General features: G+C 42.7%; 1 protein-coding gene across 1 annotated transcript in view; it reads right to left on the reverse strand.

The window, feature by feature from the left end:
• ANKDD1B (ankyrin repeat and death domain containing 1B) overlaps positions 1 to 23,841 on the reverse strand; it is a 56,447-nt gene that overhangs the window by 32,394 nt on the left and 212 nt on the right. Inside the window, 5 exon segments of the mRNA XM_007461614.1 lie at positions 2,841 to 2,945; positions 3,044 to 3,117; positions 3,120 to 3,145; positions 12,349 to 12,446; positions 15,646 to 15,749. Of these exon segments, the coding sequence (XP_007461676.1) occupies positions 2,841 to 2,945; positions 3,044 to 3,117; positions 3,120 to 3,145; positions 12,349 to 12,446; positions 15,646 to 15,749 (407 nt within the window).

A 23,841-nucleotide genomic window follows, 5' to 3' on the forward strand; every position in this document is an offset into this window, starting at 1 on the left:
GGCAGAGCAGTCTTTTCTATACAGTGCATTTCATGAGCTCCACAGTATCTTTAAGCAAATACAGATGGAAAACCCAACGCTGAATTAATTGACCCTGAGCTCCTGATCCCAGTTCCTACTGGCTTTTGCCAGTATCCTTGACCTCACTCATAGATCTCAGAAAAAGGACAGACTTTGTCGTTTTATTGATTAATCCAGCTTTCTTTAGGACTAAAATTGGACTCAGAGATTCTTCTCTCCCTAGATGACCCAGTGAACTCATTATTTGCTCATTCCTCGTATGTCTCTCCACCCATCTTAATTTTAGGTCCTCTTAGCTTCACATCTATCTGGCTCTGCACAGTCTGCTACCAGGGCTCTTCAGCCTTTTCCCCAACAAATAGTCAGAGTTGGAGGAAGAGGAGTGGAACAGGACAAGCCCAGAGCCTGCCGAAGAGATAGTGACCAGCAGAAGCTCCAGAAGTGGGGAAGGTTCCCCACAAACTGCTTTGGTCTTTGAGCCCCTTCAGCTTGCCTGATCCTCCCCACACCCAGCCGTCTCCCGTGAAAGCATCCAGAGCCCAATGAAACGGAAGACAATCCAGTTCTCACACAAAACAGGTCCTGAGGGACTTCCCTGGTGGCGCAGTGGTTAGGAGTCCGCCTGCCGATGCAGGGGACACGGGTTCATGCCCTGGTCTGGGAGGATCCCACGTGCCACAGAGCAGCTGGGCCCGTGAGCCGTGGTCGCTGAGCCTGCGCGTCCGGAGCCTGTGCTCTACAAGGGGAGAGGCCACAACAGTGAGAGGCCCGCGTACCGCAAAAACAGGTCCTGATAAACAAAAGGTCCTACTGTATAGCACAGGGAACTATATTCAATATCCTGAGATAAAAGAATATAAAAAAGAATATATATATTATATGAATGTAATATATATAACTGAACCACTTGGTTGTACAGCAGAGATCAACACATCGTAAATCAACTATACTTCAATAAAAAAATTAAATTAAATTAAAATTAACTAAAAAGAATGTATATATATGTATAACTGAATCATTTTGCTTTACAGCAGAAAGCAAACACCACATTGTAAATCAACTATGCTTCAGTTTAAAATACCTTTTATTAAAACAAACAAACAAAAAATCAGGTCCTGAACATATAATCTGCTGAACTGAATTGAATGGCATTCACTCATAGGCCACACTCCTAGTTAGCCTGGATCAAGCTGGAATGTCTGACTTCCCCATCCTGACATTAAATGCTGTTTGATTATGGTTATCAGTTTGAGGAAATTAGATAGCATTTTACCCTATAATAATTGTTATAATAACTAACATTTAGTGAGCACTTACCAAGTACCAGGTTCTCCGCTAAGTGCTCTATAGTCATTAACTCATTTAAGCATTCCAGCAGTGAACACTCTGATATATTACTACATAGGAATGGCTTAGGGGTGGCGTCTGATTGGAAAGGGGTGGTAGAATGGCTTGCCATTTTGCTCACTGGCATAGGTATTTGTATATAAGATTGAGGAAGCATCAAAACCATTTCTATCAAAGAATGGAGGTATTGCTGATAAAAAATGACATGGAGGTCAAGACATCCACCCCCCACCCCATCATGCCTTGGTGCTACCATGAAGTAGGTTTTATTATTCCCATTGCACAGAGGGAGATACTGAGGATTTCAGCAGTTGGAGAACTTGCTAAAGCCACATAGTTAATATATGCCCAGGCCTCAGCCCAAGTCTGTCTGCCTCCAATCTGTAAAGGTATAGTTGTTCAGTCATATTCAGAAGAAGTAAAATAAATTTATAGACTTCACTTGAAGAAATGGCTTTTGTTGTTATTATTTTTAAGATTGAGGTCAGAAAAAAATGTGAAGGTTTTTTTAAAAGAGGTGAAACAAAGCGAATATTACTGATTAACTTCTAGAGAGACTTTAATGGAGAGTAAAGTTCTAGAGGCACAGTGAAAAAGAGGTTCCATTCAAACTCCAAATGCCAATCCCACAGACGATATCATCCTATGAAAAAAGCTTAGAATGAGATATTCCAGGGAAAAGACAGTCCCTAGCACATGGGCAATGCCCACTGCCCTCTGAGAAGGGAGACGGTGCAGCATGGTGCCTAGAGTCAACCAAACCGGAATTCAAACCCTGGCTCTGTCACTTCTCAGTTTGGAGCCCTCAGACCAGGTACCTAGCCTCTCTGGGCCTCAACTTCCTCAAATATCAGTAAAAATAAGACTTCCTTTGAAAATAAGTAAAATATTTTTTCTTTATAGGATTACTGTGTGGATTAACAGTATAATTCGTTCATCCAGCAATGATTTGTTAAGCATCCATACGTGCCAGACCCTAGACCTCTCGCTGAAATAATGTGTGGACACAGCATTCCTCTGGGCCAAGCACACTAACGAATACTCCATAAGTGGTAGCTGTTACTATATCACTTCTTATGAAAGGAAAAAAATACAGATGGATATGGTAAAATTGCACTATATTCCACGGCTCATTACAGCACAGCCTTGGGTCAAATACATTCCCAAAAGGCCAGGCATAATCGAGTAAAATGCAAGCACCCAAACAGGGTGGATACTGTCCACCCCTGGCCAGGATGAGGGAGTAGAGGCAGCTTCCTCAATACCTCCTGCCCTCCCCACATGCAGGTGCTAGGGCCACCACAGGCACCAACAATTTCCATCTGCTCTGTGGTCTGCCAGACAGAGACAGGATCCAGCTACAGGGTCAGGTCTGTCTGTGCTGGCTGCTTTGGCAGTTTCTGCAAGGGCAGGAAGAAAGCAGAATTTAGTGGGAGTGTATTTGAGACCTGTCCACCCAACAGCAAACACACCTCATCAGGCTGGTCCAAGTCCATCAGGTGTAGATCTTGAATGAGGTACTCCACAATGCCCATGTTGTTGCTCTGAGCCCCAAAGTGGAGGGCATTCATTCCATCCTAAAGAGAGCCAGGGCAGGGGAGACAATGACACTGCAACCTTCTCCTCCTGCACTGTGAGGAGAGGGCTTCTGTCCAGGTGTGATCCACATACCTACCTGATTCTTGGCTCTCTGGTCTGCTCCAACTCTAACCAGCATGAGCATGATCTCAAGGCTTCCAGACCAGGATCAAGGTGAATTACTGTCAAGCCATGCTTCCTCCAGAAAAGAGAAGAAAGGAATCTGTCACTTGGGTGAGCCACCACACTGTCTCAGCCAACAAAAGCTAGGTTAATACCTAACTGTTGAAAATTAAGAAATGACAGTTTAATATACAGCAAAGGTGATGTTTCAATTCTATGGGGACAATGAATATATTTAATAAGTGGTATAGGCACAAGTAGTTCTTCATCTGGGAAAAGATAAAATTAAATCCTATATCATACCATACATACAAAAAAAGCACACAATAAATATATTAGAAGAAAATCTAGACTATAATGTATAGTGTTTTAATTCAAAAGTTATAAAAGGAACAAGATGTTAAACAAAGACAATAAACAAATGATAGATTTTTTTAAATGTATCTTAATAAAGATAAATGGTTATTTTCTGTAATACATGAAGTACTCTTACAAATCAACAGAATAAGGCAATTAAACCCATTGAAAAATGGACCCAAAAATGTGCTCTCTTAAGGTATTAGTAGAAATGAAACCATTATAGTTTAAGCAATCTGGCAATATCTATTAAAATTTTAAATACAACCAGCAATCCCACTCCTGGGACTCTATCCCATGAAAATAAGTTTTAGGACTTAATGTTATATAAATAAGGTTATTAACTGCAACACTTAAAACAGTGCAAGGTAAATGTCCATCAATATTGGAACACTGAACAAATCAGGGAACAGTCATACCACATGATGTAAGCATTAAAAATAATTAATTAGGGCTATAACAATTGACATGGAGAGACTTCCATTAGGTAGTTGTTAAATGTGGAAAATAAGATGCAGAGAAAATATAATACGACCCCATTTTTTATAAAACTAGCTATGACCAAAAACTCATATGTGTATATGTATGTATCTATATCTATTATAAGTGGGTAAGTGGATAGATAGATAACAATGTGGATATGGGGACTTCTCTGGTGGCACAGTGGTTGGGAATCCGCCTGCCAATGCAGGGGACATAGGTTCAGGCCCTGGTCTGGGAAGATCCCACATGCTGTGGAGCACCTAGGCCCATGTGCCACAACTACTGAACCTGCAATCTGGAGCCCGCAAGCCACAACTAATGAAGCCTGTGAGCCACAACTACTGAAGCCTGCATGCCTGGAGCCCGTGTTCTGCAACAGGAGAAGCCACTGCAACGAGAAGCATGTGCACGGCAACAGGGGAGGCCCCCCGCCCATTCCAACTGGAAAAAGCCTGCTCGCAGCAACAAAGAGCCAACACAGCCATAAATAAATAAATAAATTAATTAATTAATTAATTAATATTAAAAAAAAAACCCAATGTGGATATGATTATATGAGCATGAGGAAAAGTATAGAAATAAACACACAGATCCCACATTGTTAAATGTAGTTACTGGAGAAGAGGAAACTACACAAAAAAGAAGAAACAGAAAAGACTGAAGTTATAAAAAGAATTCTATTTATGCATAAATTATTTAAAATATACTCTCTCAGTAAAATCACACATGCATAAAAGAAGCTGAAGGAGAGATTTCGCTCAAGACCTAGTGACCTGCAGTGATGCTGGGGGTACTCAGACTTGTACACCAAATGAACAGGAAGAGAAGTGTGAAAGGAAACAGCCAGCAGTTAACACTTGTCTCAGGGAGGGGGGATTGGAGGGCTGTAACCTGAGGAAAATTGAGACCTGCGCCCTCAGTTCCAAGTTAAAGAAGTATATAGAGCAGACATTATGAGCATGATCTGTAGACTCAAACGAAACTGACCTCAAACTCTGGCTCTACCACTTTCAAATGCTATAATCTTGGTCAACTTAGTTAACTCTAAGCCTCAGCATCCTTAATTGTAAGTTCATGTGTCTGCTTTTCTGTTTCCTTTTATCCTTGTCAAAAAATCATCCATTAACTATGAATAAGGTCTGAGGATCTAATGTATCACATGGTGATTATAGTTAATAACACTTTTATATAATTAAAATTTGCTAAGAGAGTAGAATTTAAATGTTCTCATCAAAATAAGAAATGAGGTGATGAGTGTGTTAATTAACTAGATGGGAGGAATCCTTTCACAACGTACACACACACTGAATCATCACCAGGTACACTTTAAATGTATCACAGTTTTATTTGAACCATACCTAAATAAAGCTGAAAAAAATTTTAAAATAAATCTCTTTTAAAATGAAAACAAACAACAACAACAGCAAAACCCACAGGGTTTATAGGGGAAATGGGGCAGGGGCTCAACACTCAAAAACTCTGTCATTGACACCTTTTTAAAAAGATAGGACCCTGCTATGGACTGAATGTCTGTGTCCCTTGGTAAGTCATATGTTGAAGCCTAATCCCTAATGTGATGGTATTTGAAAGTCATGCCTTTGGGAGATAAGTAGGTCAGGAGGGTGGAACCCTCATGAATGGGATTAGTGCCCTTATAAACAGACACAGAGAGCTTGCTTCCTCTTGCCGCTCTCCACTGAGAGTGGATAAAACCAGAAGCAGCTCTCACAAGATGCTGGCAGTGATGTCGCCTTAATCTTGGACTCTCCAGTTTCCAGATCTGTGAGAAATAAACATTTGTTGTGGAAGCCACTCAGCCTATGGTATATTTGTTACAGCACCCCAAGCTAAGACAGACCCTAATAAAAACAATACTACAGTTGTACATGTTAAATGGTTAGGTATTTAATCACCATAAATATGGTACTGGACCTCAAAAAAAATATCATCCATAACTCTGTATACATGCCTTCCAAAAAGTAAGCCTTCTCAGTACATCTTATTTGCCTCTCATAATCAACTGTATTTGTAATCCTGGAGACCAATTTGCTAAATGTATAGTGTATAAATAAATAAACAAGGAATGAGGGTCTGTGGGGGACTTCCATTTTAAAGTGTATAAGTCTTTTGGCAGTTACTTTGGCTGTCCCCAGAAATTGCATTAATGTTTTCTCTTATTCTCAGTAAAGTTCGGGTATGGAGAAGTAAAAAAGCAATTTTGCCCCCAGGGGTCATTTGGAGATTTCTGGAGACACTTTTGGTTGTTGTGACCTAGGGGAGATATTGGCATTTAGTGGGTAGAGACCAGAGATGCTGCAAACATCCTATAACACCCCCAACCTCCACCACAACAAAAAATCACCTGACCAACAGGTCAATAGTGCCACTGTGGAGAAACCCGTCTCTAAATGTACATACCCTATAATATTTACCTTTCAGCTGTCACACTACACAGTGAGGCAGTTTATTAAAGTCTAGAGTGAAGAAAACACTTACCAATTTCTGCACTTTTTCCCAAGGAACAATGATGTACAATAACTAGTTGAGGTTTTTCAAGAAATGTTACCCCGTAATTTAGCCTTCCCTATAAATCAATGTTTCACACCCAGTAACACTAAATCTAGTTTCACATATGGTCAGAAAAGAGGCCAGAAATATTTGGGATAGATGATGGATCATATTTTGATAGAAGCTCTATTTTTCCCTAAGAGGTCATTCCTAATTTTAAAGCAGCCAACACTTAAGGATTTCAAACACCCATCATAAAATCCAAAAGCAAGGAATTCAAGAGGCAAACAACTTGAGTCTCTGAAACCATAAATTCCAAATGGAGCCATCATTCCTCAGAGGCAAAGAATCACTCCTCACAGATGTAAAGTAAGTCTTCTGATAGGAGACTGACATGCCTGAGAAGTTTATGAGCATGAGTCATAGATTACATTCGTAGTCAGTACCTGATGCTCTATAAAGTGTAAAATGCCCACAGACACCGACAACCTGTCCTCATTACCAGTCTGATGACAGGCAAGAAGGTCAATAACCTCCCCGGGGAACACTTGCACTCAGAGTAAGCAGCTCTGAGAGTAGATGCTTGCATTATCCTCTGGGCACCACCTGCACTCCACCTGGGATCCTTTATTCACATCTGGAGTAAGAGTCTCCATTTACCTCGTCTGCCTCTTCCCCAGATTTGTGGATGCTGCCCACTTTGAACCTGGAGTCCTCAGCCTCTGGGCTATGCATTTGATCCTCAGCATGCAACTTACCTGTTACAGTCTCAGTCCTTGCTCCCCAACAGAGTGTAGGTTCCTCAAAGCAGGGACTGTATCTATGCCAGTGCTTCCTGCAACAATCACCTGGGGATCTTGTTAAATCGCAGATTCTGACTCAGGAGGCCTGGGGTGGGGCCCAAGATTCTGCATTTCTAACAAGCTCCCTGGTGATGCCAGTGCTTCTGGTCCCAGGACCTACTTTGAGTAGCAAGGACTTATATCTAGTTGAATCCCCAGTAGTTGGCATTGATACTCACCCACAACAGGCACTGAATAAATATTGATGGTGAAGGGGTGCCATTGTTGGCTCTTTGCAAATAGGTGTTAGAACTCAAAAGACAGAACTGCTAAGTCAAACTGAGGGCTCATCACTCAGATAAAGAAGCTGCCAGGTCTGGCCAAACATGGCATTGCTTGAATTATAAAACGCATTTTATTCATTATGCTCTAATGCCACTGTGAATAATTGATTTAGTTACACAAATACTTAACTTAATGAATCTTTCAAGGCAGAGTACAGAGGTACATCAGGAATGATTCTATGTCCCACCTGACAGCATTTCAGTCCCCCAAGGCAAAGTTACAAGAAGCTGATGCTAGCCAGAGTCATGCTTCAAATACAGGGTAATAAAAATATATGTTCGGAAAAGCCTCAGAGAGACTCAGAGAACAAAGTGGTAAAACCTCTCTCCAACATTTTGGGTACAACTGACTTACACTCTGACATAAACAAGTAGTGTGTTTAATACATTAGACACATGGCAATCCTCAGACATGCGGCTTAAAAGAAAAGATGCTATTGAACCTGGGCAATGGATACACCAGTGTTTACTGTACAATTCTCTCCACTTTCACAGTATGTCCAAGGTTTAGGGTTATGGTCCTGTTTAAGATATTATAAGTACACTCCACTCTGTCTCTCCCAACAAATGCTACTAAAATCTCTGGACAGACATTTGGAACAGCTATTTGAGGACTCTGAGGAATAAATGACAGCAGGTAGATTGGGGAAGAAAACCAGAACTCAAAATACAAACAATCAGGGTTTCCTGATCTTTTTGTTTTCTCTTCCATACCTTCCAGCTGGGACTCAAAGCAGTACAAATCACTGGCCTGGACAGAAACAGCTCCAAGAGAAGCTTCCCATTCTGGTCTAAGAAGTGGAAGGGGGCCCCTACAGGGCAGAGAAGGTGGGGGAAATCCTAATTTTGTTTTGTTTTCTCTTCTGGTTCCGCCCCAGGCAAGCCTCACTCCCAAAGTTGCAACCCCACAGTAGAAGGGGTAGGAGCAGTGACTGGGCAAGCAGTGACAGAGGGAATCCTTCTCTCTGACCCGAGGAACTGTGGTCAGAAGAGGAGGATGCTGGTGGGGAAGGGGGGAAAAGGGGTTTTTTTTCCTCTCTTAGTCCCAGAGGCAGACATAATTGTGGGAAGTACACAGCAGAGCTGGGATACTACACCCTTGGCTTTCTATTCAGAAGACCAGGAAAAGGTGGAGAAGGGCCCTGTAGGTGGAGAATGTAGGGGAGATGATCTTGGAGAGGAGGGAGTTCAAGAAAGCAACCCCATAAGTTGTGTATGTACTACTGGCCTCCCCCCGGACCTGTACATGTTCCTGACCCTAAACAGTGTGACAGAAGCTTGGGGAACTGAACTATGGGGTAGACCACTGCCCAGGTCTCAGACTGGCTCATGGATAGCGCACAGGTCCAAACAGCACGGCAAAAGTGTTAAAAACTGGTGACATTGGTGTCAAATGGTGTTGAAGAAATCAGTCATCCATATACCAGATTCCTTATAACTTTATACTTAAATTAACTCAAAACGGATGATAAATCTAAATGTAAAACACAAGGCTATAAAAGTTTTAGAAGAAAAATATGAGAAATCTTCATAACCTTAAGTTAGGCAAATCATTCTTAGATATAATACCAATAGCTAGATTCATTTTTTAAATACAAGTGAATTGAATTTCATCAAAATTAAAAACTTCTGCTCTATGAAAAACACTAAAAAGATAAGCTGCAGAGTGTGAAAAAATATTTGCAAATCACATATCTAACAAAGGACTTGGATCCAGAATATATAATGAACTCTCAAAACTCAACAATTAAAACAGGGACTTCCCTGGTGGTCTAGTGGTTAAGAATCTGCCTTCCAATGCAGGGGACATGGGTTTGATCCTTGGTGGGGGAACTAAGATTCCCACATGCCATGGGGCAACTAAGCCTGCGCGCTGCAACTACTGAGCCTGCGTGCCACAACAAGGGAGTCTGCGTGCTGCAACTACAGAGCCCATATGCTCTGTAACCCGTGCGCCACAACTAGAGAGCCCTCACATTCTGGAGCCCACATGCCACAACTAGAGAGAAGCCTGCACGCTGCAACAAAGAGCCCGCGCGCCGCAACTGAGACCTGCCACACGCCAAAAATAAATAAATAACCAAATAAATATTTTTTAAAAAATAGTACCAAGCACACAAGGTTGTTGCAAAGATCAAATAAAATTAATTTAAAAAAACCAACATAATCAATTTTTTAATGTTCAAAAGATTTGAACAGACATATCACCAAAGAAGATATACAAATGGTAAATAACACAAGAAAATATGATTTAATAATAATTAGCTATTAAAGAAATGCAAAGGAAACCACAATGAGATGCCAATACAAACCTATTAGAATGGCTAAAATTAAGGGAGAAAAATAACAATACCAAGTGCTGATGAGGATGTGGAACAAATGGAAACCTAGTACGTTGCTGGTGGGAATGAAAATGGTGCAGCCCCTCTAAGAAAGTCTAGTGGCTTCTTGTATATAGCTCACTATATGCCCCAGTAATCTCACTTCTCTAGGTATTTATTTACACTAGAGAAATGAAAACTTATGCTTACACAAATACCTGTACACGAATGTTTACAGCAGCTTTACTTGTTATAGTCAAAAACTGGAAGCAACTCTAATGTCCTTCAACTGGTGAATGGATATAATAAACTGTGGTATATCTATACACTGGAATACTATTCAGCAATAAAAAGGGAGGAATTATTGATACATGCAACATATGAACCTCAGAGAAATTTTGCTGAGTGAAAAAAGCCAGTGTCAAAAGGTTACATACTATATGGTATCATTTATATGGCACTCTCAAAAAGGCAAAATTAAAGAGATGGAGAAAAGATCAGTGGTTGCCAGGGTAGGGGAGGGTTTGACTACAAAGAGGTTTTGACTACAAAGAGGCAGCATAAGGGATTTTTCTGGATGATGCAACTGTTCTGTATTTTGATTGTGATAGTGGTTACATGAATTTATACATGTGTTAAAATTCATAAAGCTGTATGCCAAGAAGAAAGTTAATGAACAGTATGTTAATTTAAAAATTAAAGTAAAATAAAAAGTTATTGTATCTGGGTTTCAATGTTAAAATAAAACTAGACTCTTGGCAATCATGTCTATTACCAAAACATCTTTTGCAGGCTAAATAACATAAAAAAATAATCAAATGATAATTTTCAGACCTAAACAACATGTTCCTTAAGTATTATAACTGTAATACAACTTATTACACTCATTAAGTTGGAGTGCTTGCAGTGCCAATTTTTAAAAAATTTTTTTAAAAACTTTATTTATATTTATTTTTGACTGTGCTGGGTATTCGTTGCTGTGCGCGGGCTTTTTCAAGTTGCGGTGAGCGGGGGCTACTCTTCATTGCGGTGCGCAGGCTTCTCATTATCGTGGCTTCTCTTGTTGCGGAGCACAGGCTCTAGGTGCACAGGTTTCAGTAGTTGTGGCACATGGGCTCAGTAGTTGTGGCTTGCGGGCTCTAGAGCTCAGGCTCAGTAGTTGTGGCGCATGGCTTAGTTGCTCCACGGCCTGTGGGATCTTCCTGGCCCAGGGCAAGAGCCTGTGTCCCTTGCATTGGCAGGCAGATTCTTAACCACTGAGCCACCAGGGAAGCCCTGCAGTGCCAATTTTTTAAAAGGGGTTTTTCTTCATTCTGATTCTGTTGTTTATCAATCCACTTGCCTACCAATACTAGAGCAATAATTAGACAGAGAGGGATGTGTCCCTCTGGTGAAACAAAGAGAAACTCTCATCATTATGAAGTCTAGGCCATGTCTATGAGTGCCGACAAAACCAATAAGATAACCAATAAGGTGACCAATTGGTTTGAACTGATTTCATTTATTCATCTTCCAAAGATTTACTAAGCACATACTAAACCTAACCCTGTGAGACATGAAGGTAAAGCAATGCTGAGTCTTACCCTCCAAAGAGTCAGTCCAGGGAAAAAATAGAATAGCTCTTTAAGAATTTTTTGAATAGTTTAACTTTTCAAAAACATGGCCCATTGGATTAACTAAGACTCAAGAACTATCATCCATTGGATTAACTAAAAGCCAAGGTTATCACCTACTTTTGCAACTGGAGATGATAAACATGATGTTGGGTCTCTCCAGCCTAACTGGTTTCCTTGTTCCATGGTAAAGTATTAAACGAAGTTGGGAAAAGTACGTGGAAAATCTTTAGGGTGGATTTTGATGTCTAGGCAGATAAATCATCAAGGTGATATGTGGCTAAGGCCATGGTCTCTGGAATCATATAAGCCAGGTTCAAATCCTGCCTCCACTCCTTCTTAGATGTAATTTTGGGGACAAGATACTTAACCTCTCTTTGTCTCAGGCCCCTCATCTGTAAATTGGACATTATAGCAATACTTTTCTCACAAGGCTGGGGGCACTAAATATCAAAGTCCTGAGACTGGTGCCTGGTACACAGTATGTGTTTAATACGCCTTATTTATTTATCAGAGTTCACAGGGAAAATTCCAGATTTAATGTCCCTGAGTCCAGTTAGCTTCTGTCTTCTATGCCCCCAGTTACACTCTAGGCAACCATTTTATTCTTACAAATGCATGCTACTGGCCATAAGGTCAATATGGGAAAATAAATAAAAGCGTAAATCCTATAGGTAGTGAGTAAACAATTGGTGACTATCAAATACAAAAAGCACATAATATGCGTATTCTCTAAATAGATCTTTCCAAAATGAACACTGCCAATGGAAATATTTTGTGTGTAGGTGCAGAAAAGATAACCCAAGCGGCCAGATTTTCCCCTTACGTTGGTTATGCTCCGATCCATTCTCCCCAACGAAGACGAGGTTACCTCACCAGCAACAACCCCCTGGCCTTGTGATTCAGCAAGAAATCCATCGCAGACAAATGACCTGTCCCCACTGCAAAAGGCAGGGCTGTGCGCTTCATCTGAGGAAACACAATTTGTGTTTTCAGTCATCTGATTGTTATTTAGCCTTCTTAAGATTCCTGGTTCTTTTTTCTTGTTTTTGTTTTTGTTTTTTGCAGTACGCAGGCCTCTCACTGTTGTGGCCTCTCCCGTTGCGGAGCACAGGCTCCAGACGTGCAAGCTCAGCGGCCATGGCTCACGGGTCCAGCCGCTCTGCGGCATGTGGGATCTTCCCGGACCTGGGCACGAACCCGTGTCCCCTGCATTGGCAGGCGGACTCTCAACCACTGCGCCACCAGGGAAGCCCAAGATTCCTGGTTCTTGAACAGCCATAATTTTCTATCAGGTGCTTGTGTTTTGATTATTTATCTACTATTTGCCTAGCCTTTGAAAGTAGTGAGAACTGTATCCAGCATAATCTTGCATTTCTCTACTGTTAGATAATAGAGAATTTAGCAAACAACTGGAGGATATGCCTCAAGCTGAAATCCACTGCATAACCTATGACTGATTGTATGGATTTCAACTAGAGAGTAAAAGCTGTATTTCTCCTGTATGCAATCATTAATAATGGTAGGACATGTTGATAATGCATAACAAAAAATCTTCCTAGAAGTTCAATCCATATATGGTTCTTTTTTTTTTTTGCGGTACGCAGGCCTCTCACTGTTGTGGCCTCTCCCGTTGCAGAGCACAGGGTCCGGACGCGCAGGCTCAGCGCCCATGGCTCATGGGCCCAGCCGCTCCGCGGCACGTGGGATCCTCCCGGACCGGGGCACGAACCCGCGTCCCCTGAGCTGGCAGGCGGACTCTCAACAACTGCGCCACCAGGGAAGCCCCATATATGGTTCTTTCCTCTGTAATTTTCGGACTGTAAATTTTACTGAAACAAACAAATCAAGAAAGAGAAGGAAGGAAGGAAGGAAGGGAGAGAGGGAGAGAGAAAGGCAGGCAGGCAGGCAGGAAGGAAGGAAGGAAGGAAGGAAGGAAGGATGGATGGGGAAAGGAAAGGAAAGAAGGAAGGAGGGAGGAAGAAAAAACACACAGAGAGAAAGAAAGCTATAAATATCTTTTGCTTCAAAGAAAAGCCAACTTGGTGCTCCCAGGATGTCTAGAGACAGTCTGACGTGCTTCAGACAACGGATGTTTTGCTTGTAACTGAAACACATGTCATACTTCCCACATTCTAGATACTGATCTTGCATCCAAAGAATTTACTATCCTTTGTTTCTCATAAATAATTTATTGAAAAAATTGAGAACTGTTTAATCTGATTTCCTTGGTAGCTAAATTGGTGATAAACTAAATTTGAGTTACCCTTGCTATTTTCTGCAGTCTAGAGCTATATCCTAGTATGTCAAATTTGGGCTTATAGGGCTTCCCTGGTGGCGCAGTGGTTGAGAGTCCGCCTGCCAATGCAGGGGACACGGGTTCGTGCCCCGGTCCGGGAAGATCCCACGTGCCGCGGAGCGGCTGGGCCCGTGAGCCATGGCCGCTGAGCCTGCGCGTCCGGAGCCTGTGCTCCGCAACGCGAGAGGCCACAACAGTGAGAGGCCCACGTACCGCAAAAAAAAAAAAAAAAAAAAAAAAAAATTTGGGCTTATAAACTCCCCTTTAACTTTACTCATGAATAAGGATGCAAATCAAAATACCATCCAAGATAATTCAATAAAACCACTTCCATGTTTTTTCATTTCTGTCATCACAGATTTTAAGGAACTCTAGAAGTAACCATGTCAACAATTTGCTGTAAACAGGACTAAAAGAGATGTCATTAGAAAGCATAATATAATTCATCAGGAGTTTACAATAACTTGCTACACTGACTGTAAGTTTAAGTGTACTCTCTCTCTAAGTACTTTAATACAAAAATATGGTTTAAAATATCAGAAAGTTATACGGAAAAAAGTTTCAAATGGTTATAAAAGTACACTGGAGAATCTATTTCCTGCTGCTTGGAAAAATGATTATTGCTTTACCTATTCAACAATTTAATCTAGATATTACCTTCAAAGATCCCTGCTTATCTCTTTAAGTTTTGCTCCCTTCCTTCCTTGATTCCCTTCCTTTTTTTTTTTGTTCCTAAAATTGTTATGCTGTAAAAATTTGCTATTCTTCTACTCTTTCTAGAATGTCTGTGGACAATGAATATGGTATACACAGGTAACACATCAGACATACACATGTACACACACACAATATACACAGACACATAAACTCCCACATACACATAAACACAGATCCCCTCACACACACACATGCACAACTGTTAAACACCCTTCCACTGCACATGATGCATGACCTCAGTTTCTATGACCTCATTGCCTGGGATAGATCCAGGTTTTGTGGAACGTCAAGTTTACACTCTTTGGGAGCCCTCTTTAAAGCCAGAGTCAGAAAGCTTAATGGATTACAGTTAAAATTTCTTACTTTTTCAGATTTTACAAAATCATATAACAATGGAACACACTGCTAGAGTCCTCCCAGTGCCTTGGCAGGAGTCTGTGCAAGCAGGTGTCTTAAAGTTTATGCTTCATTTAGCATTACATCCACCTCTGCCATCCCCACAAATTGTCCTAAACAACTGACACAGCCCCCAGTCTGTTCACTTTGATAAACCCTGCCTGGTGGGGCTGTCAGGAAACCCCCACAGCAGCAAGCAGTAGGAAATCCATATGTCTGGCAGTGGGACCTCTCCCCTAAACCCAGGCACTTGAAGAACAAGTGAGAGCCAGGTTTCAGAAGAGGCCTCACTGCCCAACATGCAGATGAACTATATTTCAAAAGCAATAAAATGCAAACCCATACTCTCCATTGGATTTTAAATTTGGAATGCCCCAACCATAAAGGACATCACTGGCGAGAAAACAATGATGAACCGTGTAGCAAAAGATGTTCTGCCTTTCCAGAATGTTTGAGGCCAAAGTGATCCACAAACTATCATCCAGGACCATAACCTTGACAGTTGGCTTCACTGTCCACCCACAGACTTAGTACAGCTGCACATAAAGACCCTGGACGCTTGCCCGTGGAATAGATCAGTTAAAACACCCAGAGCCTCTTCCACTGCTTGATTCCACCTTTAGCTTAAACATTATGGAATTGCCAGCAACGGAGCTCTCCCTCATCTCATTTAGCGGAATCACTTTTATTTTTATTGCAGTTGGACTGTGTAAACCCACACCACTGTCACTTGTCACATCTGTGATTTCTACTCACATTGTTCACAGCACTCATGTTAACCTTCTTTTCAAACAGCTTCTCCATAAGCTCCAAATTATTGCTTTTAGCAGCATTCTGGAAGCTTCTCTCATTTGGCAGCACTAAAAGCAAGCAAGCATGACAGGGAGGGCTGAAGAGAAAGCAAACCTCGTGTGGCAAACCTTGGAACTAAAAACTTGAAACAACAGCCTTGAGCCTTTCACATTCTGCTATTCTGGACGTGGGAAGTTTACTTCAGTATTTCATAAAGCTGTATTATCAAGATTCCACTTTCTCCTCATGCTGCAAGTGTTTTCACAGCCTTAAAAATCTTCCTGGTCCCAAGCAAAACATTATTCCAAAGGACCACCCTGAAGTCAGCAATGCAGTATCTAGCTCTAGGAGGTCAGAGGGTGGCCACTGACTTCTCAGGGGGTGTTGTTTATAAGACGTTTGTACAAGATTACACAGGGAAGAGCCCAAATACTTTATGCAAGCTTATAGAGATAAAACTGCTGTCTGCACAACCCTGTGCAGATGCCAGACCTGCAGAAACAGAACCTTAAAACACAGCACATCATATAAATATACATGAACGAAGGCTAAAAGGGATGAACCTGTTTTATTCTCATTTATATGAAAGGAGATAAAAGTGGATTCACACTTTTAACTATAAACATTAACATTACTATACACTATGAACATTATATGTCACACACAAATACATATTCAGATGGCAGGTTTTATTAAATAGCCTAGAGAAGATTCCAGGATTTACTGAGTTGTTTGTTTATTTGTTTGTTGTTGGTTTGTTGTTGTTCTTTTGTAATGTAAAGGAGCTGGAAAGCTCTCAGAGGACAATCACAACATTGGGGAATAAACTCAGAATTGGGATGATGTGAAATCAGCAATCGACCATCTCCAAAAAGAAAGGACCTAAGAGAGGTTTTACAGTTTTTTTTTTTTTGGGGGGGGCTGCATTGGGTCTTCTTTGCTGTGTGCGGGCTTTTCTCTAGTTGTGGCGAGCGGGGGCTACTCTTCGTTGCAGTGTGCGGGCTTCTCATTGCGGTGTCTTCTCTTGTTGCAGAGCACGGGCTCTAGGCATGCAGGCTTCAGAAGTTGTGGCTCGTTGGCTCTAGGGCGCAGGCTCAGTAGCTGTGGTGCACGGGCTTAGTTGCTCCGCAGCATGTGGGATCTTCCCGGACCAGGGCTCGAACCCGTGTCCCCTGCATTGGCAGGCGGATTCTTAACCACTGTGCCACCAGGGAAGTCCCTATAGATGTGTTGTTGAGTAGTTTCCCTAGCATCTGCCAAGGACTTTTCAGCATGCTTCCAAGTCCAGTCAAAGACATTCATTCTATCGCTTGGCTCCTCCCACTGGGTTGGCCAAAAGGTTCATTTGGGTTTTTCCATGCCATCTTATGGAAAAATCCGAACGAACTTTTTGGCCAGCCCAATACTGCTACTCTTGCTACTACTTTAAGTAACTTCAACATCCAGGTAGATGATTAATCCAACACCTTGGTCTCTCAGTTCCCTAACCCCCTCACCTCCAATAATCTTTTCCTCCACCTGACCTCAGCCACCTAATTTCAGAGTCATACTCTTGACATGACTATCATCACTACATCATAAAGAGACAGGAAGGGGGCAGGGCACAATCTCTAAAAGAATGACACAGCCTGAGGATGCGACATAAACTGATTAGAACCAAACAGGTCCAAGACGGCAGATGAGTCGACTTCCACTAAACCTTGAGCCTCAGTATATGCTCAGCTCATTGTAACACATCAGCACCGCTAAATGAGACACCCACAGGTGCCATGACAGTTCCAAGGCCGACCATAAAGGTCAAAAAGTGGGTGGTGGCTCAATTCCTGGAAATCCCCTCCCCTTCCTAAAATAGCTGGAATACTTCTTCCACTCATTAGCCTATGAAATTACCCACCCCTATAAAAACTGACAAGCCCATACCCTGGTGCCTCTTGCCTTCCAAGATGCCCCACACTCTGTCTATGGAGTGTGCATCTCCCTGAATAAACCTTCTTTCACTTTACTATGGCTCGCTCTTGAATTCTTTCCTGCGCAAAGCCAAGAACCCACACTTGGCAGCCATCCCAGGGACTCGGATGTGACCTGGGATGTGAACATCCTCCAGTGCCCTACTCTCTTTCCTGCAACAATAACTACACGACCTCTGACATCTTCAAGAATCCCATTCTCTGACCATGGACTCATCCATTCAGCTCACCTGCTCTAGTTTTCCCAGTCCAGAAATTTTGCGACCTCATCAAGTCCTCCATTCCACTCTTCTCACCATCTTTTTATATTATCCATCCCTTAGGCCCTTACTTCCCTCCTCACCCAGTTTAGATCCTATGGTCCATCTTTGAACCACTTCCGTGCAAACACATTTACCTCCCTCACCACTCACTTCCTTCATCCGACTAGTTGGCAGAATCCAAATTCTGAGATTAAACCCAACTGCTATCTGCTCCATTTCTATACCTGGACAGCTAAAAGTCAACCAATCTACCTACCTACATTTATACCCACACTCTCTGTTTTTATTACTGCTACAATCAATGAAGCATCCCTGTGCCTTCCCAAGGCCAACCTCTCCACTTGGGATCTAGATCCCATCCCTTCTCATCTTTTCAATTATTTCATCTATCTCCTGGAAATTATCCTCTTTCTCCTCTGCATCATTTAATGTCTCTCCAGTGGACTGTTCCCTTCAACATATACAGAGATGTTATGATACCTCTAGTGTAAAAAAAAAAAAAATCCCTTAACTTCACATTCCTTTCCAACTGCCATTCCACTTCTCAATCTCCCATCACCCTCAAACTTCTTGTTGATGTGGGCCCTCTGGTGTGAGGTGGATCCTGCTGGGTTCCTCAACTTTTTATTATAATGTTCTATAACGATGTTCTACAATGATGTCTCCATGTACTCATCTCACCATCTCATCTCAACCTGTGCTAATCAGACATCATGCCTATTGCTCCACCAAAACTGCTCTTATCAGGGTCACTCCATCTTGCTAAAATCCAGTCATCACTTCTCTGTCATGTGCACTGAACTTCTGGCAGATTTGACACAGAGGACCACACTCTCCTTCTAACACGTTTTCCTCCAGGCTTCCGTTAGACCACTTGTTGCTTTCCAGTCTCTTTCACTGGTTCTTCCTCCTCTGCCTGATCTCCAAATGTTGGAGCACCCTAGGGTTTTTATAAAACTAACAACCTGATGGAATAGACATTATTACCCCCATCTTACAGATGAGAAAACTGAGGCTTAGAAAAGTTAAACCACTTGCTCATGCCTTAAAGATAATAAATGATAGAATTGTCCTAGGCAGCCTGAATTCAAAGCCCAAGCTTCCAGTCACTGCATGTGTCCAGGGTGTCAGTATGAGAGTGTACTGCCGAAGTAGAGGTCCAAACTGCCCACTGGCCACATGCTTTAGCTAACAGATTCTGCTGGTTAGGCCGGACTCCTCTCAGCTCCTTCTCCTGGTTCGTACACAGCCTGGCCATAGCTCCTTGCCCCAGTGTATTAATCCAATGGGAGGGGGGTTCTATTTCCAGGTCCTTACCCCTCTTTGGTATGTCCCTGAAATAGCAAGTCAAGACCCTACTGTGCCCAGAAATATGACACATGGATTCTAGTCTGTCCCTGAAGTTGAGTATCTTGCCCCTTTTCTACCATATCTATTAGAAAAATTAAGGGACTTCCTTGGTGGTCCAGTGGTTAAGAAACTGCCTTCCAATGCAGGGGATGCGGGTTCAATCCCTGGTTGGGGACCTAAGATCCCACATACTGTGCAACAACTACCGAGTCCACGCACTCTGGAGCTTGTGGGCCATAACTAGAGAGATGCCCACATGCCAGAACTAGAGAGAAGCCTGTACGCCACAACTAAGACCCGACGCAGCCCAAAATAAATAAATAAATATTTTTAAAAATTTAATTTTAAGGAAGTTTCTAAGACAATTAAAAAGCACCATAGGGCTTCCCTGGTGGCGCAGTGGTTGAGAGTACCCCTGCCGATGCAGGGGACATGGGTTTGTGCCCTGGTCTGGGAAGATCCCACATGCCGCAGAGCGGCTGGGCCCCGTGAGCCATGGCCGCTGAGCCTGTGCGTCCGGAGCCTGTGCTCTGCAATGGGAGAAGCCACAACAGTGAGAGGCCCGTGTACAGAAAAAAAAAAAAAAACACCATAAAAAACTCCTGGTCCGGGGCTTCCCTGGTGGCGCTAGTGGTTGAGAGTCCGCCTGCCGATGCAGGGGACACGGGTTCGTGCCCCGGTCCAGGAAGATCCCACATGCCACGGAGCAGCTGGGCCCCGTGAGCCATGGCCGCTGAGCCTGCGCGTCCGGAGCCTGTGCTCCGCAACGGGAGAGGCCACAGCAGTGAGAGGCCCGCGTACCGCAAAAAAAAAAAAAAAAAAACTCCTGGTCCAAGCCAATTACATCAGAATATCTAGAGGCTTAAAATGTTCACTGACTGGCCCGCGACTTACTAATTGTGTAACCCTGTAACAATTCTGAATTTTAATATCCCAACCTGTAAAACAGATTATAAAACCTTCCTTCAGTGGTGTGAAGGAGCCAGTTTGTACAGGCTAATAAGAACCGACCTTGTGTAACTCTTCTCAACTCTGTGTTCAGTGACATCACATTGTAGCTTGAAATCAGTCACAGTGGAAGCATTACACAAAGGAAATTGGAAAACACTACAAATCAGAACTTTTTCTCCCAGAGAGTTGGTAGTTAGACCCTTACCAACACACCACCGCCTACCTTCTGGGTAATAAGTGACAGAGCCGAGAAAATGGCCCAGACAAAAATCATAAACATATCAATTAACTAAATAATATTTAGAAGAGTACTTTACTATATATGCGTTAAAAATGTAATGGATAAAATCAAGTAAAGGTTAAATGTTCAGTCAAAAACAACAGGTTACGGCCTCCCTGGTGGCGCAGTGGTTGAGAATCTGCCTGCGGTGCAGGGGACATGGGTTCGAGCCCTGGTCTGGGAGGATCCCATATGCCGCGGGGCAACTGGGCCCGTGAGCCACAACTACTGAGCCTGCACGTCTGGAGCCTGTGCTCCGCAACAAGAGAGGCCGTGACAGTGAGAGGCCCGTGCGCTGCGATGAAGAGTGGCCCCCACTCGCCGCAATTAGAGAAAGCCCTCGCACAGAAACGAAGACCCAACACAGCCAAAAATAATTAAATAAATTAAAAAAAAAAAAAAAAAAAGATGTAGCAGGGTACTGGTAGCCATAAAGATCTAGGTTAGTGTAGGAGACATACTTTAAAAAAAAAAAAACAGGTTACACAGAGCTGTATCATTCACTTAAACTTTTAGGGGTACAACACTCCATGCCTTCAGTAGCAGAGCAAGTTTGAGGAAAGAGGGTCAGAACAGGAGGGGGCCATGCTGAGCTAGAAAAACAAGTCCAGACTTCCTCTTTCATGTCATTCAGGTGGTACCTCAAATGGTACCACCTCTGAAAAACCACGCCTGACCACCCAATCCTCTTTCCCCTGTCATTCTCTACCCCCATGCCCTACTCCATTCTTTCTTCATATCATTTGATATTATTTGACATTTAATACATATATACTTGTTCACTGTCTGCTTCCTTCACCTGAATACACATCCATGGGGAAGCTGAAGTAATCCCAGCGCCTAGTGCTAGTAGGTGTTCAATAAATATTTGTTCAATCGTTGGATGGAAGGGTTGGGTAACCACAATCACTTCCAGAAGAATACTGCCAGGAGGGAAGGTAGGCTCAGTACTATGAGAACTTCCAATTTTTGAAAAAAAAAAAAAAAAATCTGGACCATGGATCAAAGAGGAAATCTCAAGAGAAATTAGAAAATATTTTGAACTGAATGAAAATAAAAATAAAATACATCAAAATGTGTGGGATGCAGCTAAAGCTTATGGGATTAAATGATCAGAAAAGAAGAAAGGCTTCAAGTCAATAATCTAAGCTCCTACCTTAAGAAAGTAAAAAATGAAGCGCAAAATAAACGTAAATCAAGCGGACAGAAGAAAAACAACAAAGGTAAAAGCAGTAATCAATGAGACTGAAAACAGAAAAACAACGGAGAAAAATCAATAAAAACAAAAGCTGCTTCTTTGAAGACGTCAATAAAATCAATAAACCTCCAGCAAGACTAAGAAAAAAGAGGGAAGACACACGTTACCAATGTAAGGAATGAAAGAGAGCAGAGCACTACAGTCTCCACAGACATTAAAAGATGAAAAAGAGAATACTATGAACAACTCCATGCACATAAATTCAACAACTTAGATGAAATGAAACAATTCCTCAAAAACCACGAACTACCAATATTCACTCAAGATTACACAGATAACTGGAATAATCCCATAACTATTAAAGAAACGGGCTTTGTAGTTTTAAAAATTCCAAAAAAGAAATCCCCATACCCAGATAGTTTCACTGGTGAATTCTACCAAATATTTAAAGGATAACATCAAGTCTATACCATCTCTTCCAGAAAAGAGAAGAGGAGGAAACACTTCCCAACACATCTTACGAGATAAGCATTTCCTTGATCCTAAAATCAAAGACATTACAAGAATAGAAAAGTATAAACAAATATCCCTCAACAACATAGATTCAAAACTCCTCAAACATTATCAAATCAAATCCAGTCATATATAAAAAGTATAATACACCATAACCATGTGGGGTTTATCCTGACAATGCAAAACTGGTTCCATATTTGAAAATCAATCAATGTAATCTACTATATTAGTGGTCTAAAAAAGAAAAACTACATGATTATTTAATTTGATTTAGAAAAAGCATTTAAAAAAATTCAACATCGGGCTTCCTGTGTGGCACACTGGTTAAGAACCTGCCTGCCAACGCAGGGAACATGGGTTCGAGCCCTGGTCCGGGAAGATCCCACATGCTGCGGAGCAACTAAGTGCGTGCGCCACAGCTACTGAGCCTGCGCTCTATAGCCCGCGACCCACAACTACTGAAGCCCGCGTGCCTAGAGGCCGCAACAAGAGAAGCCACCGCAATGAGAGGCCCCCATTCACCGCAACGAAGAGTAGCCCCCGCTCTCCGCAACTACAGAAAGCCTGCGTGCAGCAACAAAGACCCAACGCAGCCAAAAATAAATAAATTTATAAGGGCTTCCCTGATGGCGCAGTCGTTGAGAGTCCGCCTGCCAATGCAGGGTACACGGGTTCGTGCCCCGGTCTGGGAAGATCCCACATGCCGCGGAGCGGCTGGGCCCGTGAGCCATGGCCGCTAAGCCTGCGCGTCTGGAGCCTGTAATCCGCAACGGGGGAGGCCACAGCAATGAGAGGACCGCGTACCGGGGGAAAAAAAAATTATAAGAAAAAAGAAAAGAAACTGGTGCTCTGCCCGCAAGGCTGGTCTTCAGGAAATGAGGCCATCCCACCTATCCCAACTTGGAGGGTGTGCTCGTTAAGAGACTCGACGTCATTCTCAACCTTGAAGACCCTTAAACAGCGTCCCTGAGTTTATGCTACAAATGTATCCCCAAGGCATAGATGATCCCCTCCATGCTTTAAAAACTTAAAGTACAGAAAGATTAAGTGACTTATTTAAAGTCACACAATAAATCAGTGAATGCGTCAGGCTATAGGAGATAACAGCACATAAAACTCCTTCAGGGGCTTCCCTGGTGGCGCAGTGGTTGTGAGTCTGCCTGCCGATGCAGGGGACACGGGTTCGTGCCCCGGTCCGAGACGATCCCACATGCCGCGGAGCGGCTGGGCCCGTGAGCCATGGCCGCTAAGCCTGCGCGTCCGGAGCCTGTGCTCCGCAATGGGAGAGGTCACAACAGTGAGAGGCCCACGTACCGCAAAAAAACAAAACAAACAAACAAAAAAACCCTCTTTCCTTATTTGTAAAAGGGCTTAATCATTTCTTGAAAAATTCTTTTCCTTAATTTGAAAGGGTAACACTTTCCTTCCACCCACAGCGCAGGGTTAACCGGAAAAAAACGGCCTGAGAAATGTGAACCAAAACTTCGGTGGGGGTGGATCCCAAAGCTGAAAACTAGCTCTCAGAGGGCGCAGGGATGAGGATGCGCACGGGTCCCTTACCGCCGCGGCCCGAGCGCTGCACCCACACTGCTCAACCAGCTCCCCGCGCTCGCGCGGCGCCGCCAGCGCCGGCGTCTC

Source organism: Lipotes vexillifer, unplaced genomic scaffold (assembly GCF_000442215.2).
Source record: "Lipotes vexillifer unplaced genomic scaffold, Lipotes_vexillifer_v1.1 scaffold779, whole genome shotgun sequence".
Taxonomy (NCBI): domain Eukaryota; kingdom Metazoa; phylum Chordata; class Mammalia; order Artiodactyla; family Lipotidae; genus Lipotes; species Lipotes vexillifer.